Here is a 7273-nt window from a genome sequence, read left to right as displayed (position 1 = left end):
ACATTGTAATTGTAGGCAAAAAAAAACCCAAAAAACTGACACTATACAATAGTATCTGTAGTACAAAACAATATGCAAGACAAATATACAAAGTGTGATACTGTGCACAGGATAAATGACTGTTATTGGTAAATGGGGAACACGTTATCAATATGAGTTATGACTGTGCTAACCAGCGTATATGTACAGTGTAATACCAGTGTTATTGCACATATATTATTGCGCGAGTTGTGTGAATGTATACATGTGTCTGTCTGTTTGTCCGTCTCTCTATCTGTCCCTCTGCCTGTCCGTCTGTCCGTCCGCCTGTCTGTCTATAATGTTTGGTTGGCAGTATGACGGTAGCTCACCGACAGCATACACCATAAACCCAGCCCCATGCTGCCCCTACTGAATAAAACGTGTCTCAGCAGAGCCGCTGTGGCTCCCACTTCCAACCTCTGGACGTGATGGAAGTAAAGCCTTCGGATCCGCCGCATTGAGCATGTGTTCCCCCATCCATCCCAGCATGTCGAGAGGTCAAACGTACGATTATTCACATCATTTGTCACACACCATTTGAATCGTAATAACAATAATGATTCTATGTATATTCCTAATGAAGTCAGAGCAATAGTCATTGTCCATTTAAAAAAAAATTAAAAAAAAAAAAGCTTTTTTCACTCAAATTGAAATGGGATGGGGATAAATCCTGAGAAGACTTTTTAACATTTGCTTCACAATTTCCCTTCATTTGTACAACATTCACCTGGAATACCAAGGCTCCTATTTGGGAGATAACCCGCCGGAGCACCGTGCTCCGGCGGGTTATCTCCCAAATAGGAGCCTTTCTGTCTGGAGTTTGCATGTTCTCCCCGTGCTCGCATGGGGTTTCCTCCACCTCACGTCAGTAAGGACCCCCATCAAAACCATGCACACGTCATCGTCTGACCAGCGATGGACACTTGGTACCAGGTCCCCCGGCGCGTCCACGTATGCTGCCCACTGCTCCTGGCTGTGCCCCCGGAGGAAGGACAAGCCAGGATGGGTTAAACGCGGAGGCCTCATTTTCTCATTGTGTGCATGTGTTGTAGTGTGGTGTGCTGCGTGACAAATAAAGATTGTTCTCAAACTACTAACACGGCGACACAGCCGTAAGGAAATGTAAAATCACAAGGACGTGGTGAGGCTGGAGCTAAAAGCGATTTTCGTCTTGATTTTGAAATGTTTCATTTTGAAAATAAGGCAAAACGCGGAAACAACATGGGGCGTGAAGGGAGATCACTATACTGTGTGTCGTGACACAGAACAAATCCCCTTCTCGCTCGCCCACATTTCCTCCATTTAATTCAAGATTCAAGATTCAAGGTTTTTATTTGTCACATACATATACATACTTCCGTACATATATGCAGTGAAATGTAATGCAACGCACCCGGTGATAGCACACAATATGTCCTAGGAAAAAATTAAAAATAAAATAAAATAAAAAGTAGAAAATTCCTTTCTAATAGACCGACTAGCTGACTCCTAAAACGCGATACAGTAAGTGGAATACTTATAGAATAAGATAAAAATATAAAGAATAAAACACAATAAAAATAAATTGAAATAAAATGGAATAGATAGAAGGGATACGCCTATGTATATACAGATATGTGCATTTAAAGTGGCAATTAATGATGTATAATGAAGTGGGCTGTACGTTTAAAAAAAAAATGTGGCGGTCTGATCTAAAATGAATGTGTGTCTCATTCATTTGTTGTACGTGTGTAGTCATTTTGTCAAAATTGTATAATATGTGTATCATAATAACATTATTATTATTATTATTATTAGTAGTAGTAGTAGTAGTAGTATTTATTAGTATTATTATCATATGGAGGCTTATGTCCTTGAAATTAATTATTTAATTACAGCTCCCTCTAAGGGAAGCGTAGTTCATCGTCCCAAATCCGAAGATTCGCTTCCTTCGTCGACCCCTCGCCCGGCACTTCACAGGGGCCTAAGAATCAAACACACGCTCGACCCGCGCATCGACCTCCCGCCGCGGACACCCGCTGTGCAGGCGGTACAGCTCGCCCGGGGAATCGGGGGGGAAACGAACAAACAAACAAACAACCCCACAAATCCGGGAAAAGGAGACACGACGAGGCAGCGTCTCCCCCTTCGGATGGAGGCGGTGCCGGCTCCCGCGTGACTCGGCCTGCGTGATGACGCAGCAGCCGGCGCCTCTAAAGCGCCGTGACCTTGTTTCGACGAGCGTTTCACCGGCGCCGGGCGAGACGGAGCGGAGCGGTTCGTCCCTTGCGCGCTGGTTCTAAAAGGTAATTCGTCGTTCGCCCGTTATTGTGTCTTGACCCGTTGTTGGTTCTCGTTGGTCCAAGTAAGCACACTTTTCCCTCGGTGCGTTTCCACCTTAAAGATGGAGCCGCCGAGCCGCTTTATTGGGCCGTTCAGTCGGTGAATAGCGCGCTGGCACCGTTCGCGTAAGCCGTCGCTGGCGGACGTGACAGGATATTCACGAACGGCGACGGCGTCACCTCCGACAGCGTCAACCCGGTTATTCTAGAATAACGGCGACGCGGTAAATCAAACGCCCATGGTTCATTTTAAGTATTAACCTGGCGTCCGTTGTGTTCATCTTTGGTGTCTTTTTTTTTTAAACTAGATGTCATTGAAGGGTCCCTCATAGTGTGACCGTTAGCCGGCTTACCGGCCCGCCATTTGTGAGCTGCCGCCGCCGCTGCTCGGCAGGCAACGGTGCAGTCGATTCCCACGTTTTAACGTGGACCGTGTGAGAAATGCAAATCGAACGTTTATTTTATTTGTATTTCGTTTAAAGCCTAAACAGCCCCCATCACCTACGCTTCCTGCCGGTGGAGCTTGAACGGCTGCTAGCTACCGGGACGCCCTTGTCTGATGACCTTAGGTCCAGTTTACGGTGACGTCGGCGACTTGGGGGGTCACTCACCTGGGCCCTGGAGGAAGGAGCGCGTAACACATCAGCACACATGTCTGATGGTGTCACATGTCTGGCTTGGTTCCGTCTTTGAGCTCACACTATAATTCCGCGTAGGGCTGTTACGGCAATTCAGTTGCAGGTGACGATCCACGTAGGCCACTGTGTGATTACATTACATTACATTTAGCAGACGCTTTCATCCAAAGCGACTTACGATTGTTCAAACACTGACGGACGCAGCCATCAGGAGCAATTAGGGGTTAAGTGTCTTGCTCAAGGACACTACTAGTGTAATAGTGTAATCGTTATACTAGTGTAGTAATAATATTGCAATAATACATGTTGTGCACTTTGCAGAAGAGCTCTCTTTTGACATTGATCATTTGAACGTTAAAATATGTCAATTTTCCTCAACCCAACTGATGGAAAGTCACCCGATGCACGTTCCATTTGTTGCAACGTTTCCAACGCTGGTTGTCCTAATTCCCGAGGCGGAAACACAGGATTGTGTGGAATCGACCAATTTTATGAAATGATCGCGATCTGCCCACATCATCGCGCCAGTTCTAATTCCACATCTTACAGTGTTATTACTATTAGAGCCGAATTTCGCGGCGCTATTCCTCCCGCGGGGCTTTCGAGCCAAATACACGTGAAATCAAATATAAAAATGATCCGCTGGATCGTGACGGGTGTGAAGTTCCTTTGCGGGAGGAAAAATTCCACTTTTTGCTCTGAAATCGGGCCCCCGGGAGGTTCCCTATGAGAAAGATAAGAGCGGGGCAGAGAAATCCAGCCGTGGTGGAAACATATAGAGCTCATGAGTTTCCAGAAGTGAAAATGCCAATAATATTCTGACTCTGAGGATTTTGATTATCAGCCATAGTGTCGTAACCCTCCAAGGTAAACTCAGCAAGCGCTATGAGATTGTGAAACGATTGTATATGCTCCTGTAGAAGCCGCAAGTCCTCATGATATCAAATTTGTTTGAAGAAAAACATGTTTTATTGGCGATGTCATGGAGAAGTACTGCACTGCCCACGATCCTAAAGTGTTACAGTGACTTCTCTTTTTGGCGGAGCTCACTGTTACCATGGAAATGTTTACCGGGTTACTGCGTCGGCGGGTGAGTTCCTGCTACCGCAGAACGCCACGATCGTTAAAATGACGTTTACCACAGGGCAGCCATGATTTCGACACTATAATAATAACAAAGGTTAAATTCAAGAAGAAGCGCTCTTAACTATCATTGGGTTGGAAGTCGTTGGAAAGAATAACTCACAATGGTTTATGGGATGAGTAGTTCTTTCACTCTATGTACAGTCTTGTACCTTTGACTTTTTTTCCGTTTTCCAAATCTTTCCTTTTCCCCAGACAAAAATGTTTTATGGTCAGTTTTGGTCACGATTTCTCTCGTAGTTGGTTGGCTTGGTCCCATGCTTAAAACTCGTTACAAGGTGGGGCCCAACCTGTGGTGCATGTTCGGGGAATGGGAAATTTGCTACCTGAAACGGAGCCGTACTAAAAGTGGGCTGTCACTGTTGAGCTCTATTAGGGGAACGTCATGTCTTTGTGATGTCACAACTCTCGCCCTATGAAGTTGAGGGTCTGGCTAAGGTCAAGATCAAGCATAGTAGCTGTCTCCAGTACACGCTGCGCACACACACACACACACACACACACACACACACACACACACACACACACACACACACACACACACACACACACACACACACACACACACACACACACACACACACACACACACACACACACACACACGAGGACAATTTTGAAGGACACATATACTTAAACACACATGTACGTACACACACTAACAGGCCACACACACGCTTTTAAACATTTACCAGGAATAGTCTTAATGGTTGATGTCTTGGAGAATTGGGAGCAGGATACTATTAAACTGCATTTACTAGAAAATTAAAATATTAATAAAATATTAAAATAAAAATAAATACATGTGCACCGCCCTGGAATCGAACCCGGGGTCACAAGAATGGGAATCTTGCATGATTTTGTGTAGTGGTATCATGGAAGGCCACGCATTGAAATATGTTTGCCACTAGTGCCATAAAGAAATCATCCACAGTTCCTCATAATAGAATATAAATGCATTTATAAAGAGCCTTGCCCGTGTTCCTCGTGACTTACCTTGATAACCTTCCAATAAGATAAGATAACACTTTATTGATCCCCGGGGTGAAATTAAGGAAATGACGGTGTCAACGTCTAAGGGCGTTATGCGTTGAACGCAGTTATTTTCTTTTATTATTTTACTATTTTTCTGTAGAGCTGAGATGCACAGCAAGACCGGGTGATGTAACATCAAATGACCTTCACAAGATGGCTGCCACCGGTGCAGAGTGAACTAACGCAGGGGGCTTTGGAGCACGGGGCTTGCCTCCAAGGCGCTGGATAGCGAGCGGAGTGAAATGTCTCGTTTAGGCCGATGGGAAATAACTTTTTTAAAATTTTTTTGTCTTTTCTTCCTCCAGCCGACTATGGGAGACGTAGCGAAGGGGAAGAAGGCCTTTGTCCAGAAGTGTGCGCAGTGCCACACGGTGGAACAGGGGGGCAAGCACAAAGTGGGGCCCAACCTGTGGGGCCTGTTCAACAGGAAGAGCGGGCAGGCCGAGGGCTACTCCTACACGGATGCCAACAAGAGTAAAGGTCAGTGCTTGAGTGGGGACGTGGAACTTGACATTGTAACATGAGAGTCAAATCATTTCTAAAGTTGAATCAAGTTGAATCCAATGAACCGTCAACCCGCAGTGATTTACAAAGACTTAAAATACAAACTTCATATATGATTCGAGTGGGGATGTAGAATGAGCGGTCCCAAAGACATTAAAGCACAACATTGCATTATACAGCTTTGAAGCTGCCCCTTTGTGGCTAAATTGCTCCCTCCTCTGGTCCCCAGGCGTCACGTGGGGCGAGGACACCCTGATGGAGTATCTGGAGAACCCCAAGAAGTACATTCCCGGAACCAAGATGATCTTCGCCGGCATCAAGAAGAAAGGGGAGCGCCAGGATGTGGTTGCGTACCTCAAATCGGCGACGTCATAAGGAAGCCTGGACGAAGAAAAAGATGTTTCATTTCACTGTGGTTTTCAGTTCGTGCATTTTGCTCCACCAAGTTTTGCGTCGTTTTAGTTTCTACAATTGGTAACTCTTTACGGGACGGGGGAACGTGGCTGGCACTTTCTCTTCTTATTTTATTGTGAGTCGATGAAGAACGATATCACCGCGTTTTAATACGGAATGTATTGTAGAAATTAACAAATGCAAACCATGTGGTCCTTTATTTGTGAATCTGTAATGAGAGAAATGTTAAAAAAAAAATGCTAGCAACGATGGGTTCTACACGGCCTGTCACTCATTCTGTTTCCATGATAACACACCAGTTTGTTTTTACTATCTGCCGTTCTGATTGGGCCCCTTGTTACAATCCCACAATTCTTTCTTTGCTCCCCTCCAAGCTTCTAACTTCGAAGGCGTTGTTAGCGTTGAGACTCGTCGCTGCCTCCTCTGGAGCTCAGAGAGACTCGACAAAGGCTGTAAATATGCCCACGAGTAAAAGTACCTAAAACGACTCGTGTTCATTTCCTGTTCACCTGGCGCTTAGGGACGGCATGGCAACAACGAGGAACATCGTGATGAAACTTTTATCGATGGTCATACGGTACCATCCACAGTTAAGAAATACAAATGTTATTTACCTGGTTTCACAGGCCTGGAAGGGGACCGTTTTAACTTATTTTACTGTACTCTTTGGCGGTGCTTTCTAGATGGGTACCAGAACATGCAGAATATTGTAACATGGGTATTCATGTTCTGTGTTGATGAACGGGAGAGAGGAACAATCAAATAAAACTTCAGCAATGCCAACATTCTCTTGATTTTGTCCCCCCCTTGTCTTATTTTATTAAAGTGTAGAACTATTCCTGAGATGGAATCAGAAGCACGTTTTATTGGCCCGGTGCATATACCATCAAGGTATTCATCCGGTCGGCCATTGCAGAATCGGCCTGTTTTCAATTAGTGTCACTCTCAAATATGATTAAATCACAGACCTGAAAATAGACGACAGACCCGATGAAAGTCTCTAACGATCTGCCTTTAAAGTGATGCCGTGATTGCCTGAAGAGGAAAACAAGCCCTTGAAAGTCTACTTTTAGGATCGCGAGAGAAGAAGATAAAACCTTTTGGGGAAGCCGGCTCCGGCCCCTTGCAAGGTTGCCCCGCATCAATCACATGGCCGTGGGGCCGATTTTGGACAGCGGTGCAACGTGACTCGCCCTT

General features: G+C 45.2%; 1 protein-coding gene across 1 annotated transcript; it reads left to right on the top strand.

The window, feature by feature from the left end:
- Nucleotides 1-2150: 2150 nt before the first annotated feature.
- Nucleotides 2151-6870, top strand: LOC307242630 (cytochrome c). The gene is made up of 3 exons (XM_080017151.1): nucleotides 2151-2306; nucleotides 5464-5638; nucleotides 5892-6870. Exons 2-3 carry the CDS (start codon nucleotides 5470-5472, stop codon nucleotides 6035-6037), a joined length of 315 nt encoding a protein of 104 aa, XP_079873277.1. The 5' UTR covers nucleotides 2151-2306; nucleotides 5464-5469; the 3' UTR covers nucleotides 6038-6870.
- Nucleotides 6871-7273: the final 403 nt, after the last annotated feature.

This window comes from Zeus faber (assembly GCF_960531495.2).
Source record: "Zeus faber genome assembly, chromosome: 16".
Taxonomy (NCBI): domain Eukaryota; kingdom Metazoa; phylum Chordata; class Actinopteri; order Zeiformes; family Zeidae; genus Zeus; species Zeus faber.
Note: the sequence above shows the minus strand (reverse complement) of the source record. Positions and strands in the feature narration are given on the sequence as shown.

Bases quoted from the DNA above. Each gene is read 5' to 3' on its own strand.
- LOC307242630 (XM_080017151.1), top strand. From the start codon at position 5,470: ATGGGAGACGTAGCGAAGGGGAAGAAGGCCTTTGTCCAGAAGTGTGCG. The intron at 5,639-5,891 runs GTCAGTGCTTGA...TCTGGTCCCCAG, and splicing joins GGATGCCAACAAGAGTAAAG to GCGTCACGTGGGGCGAGGAC.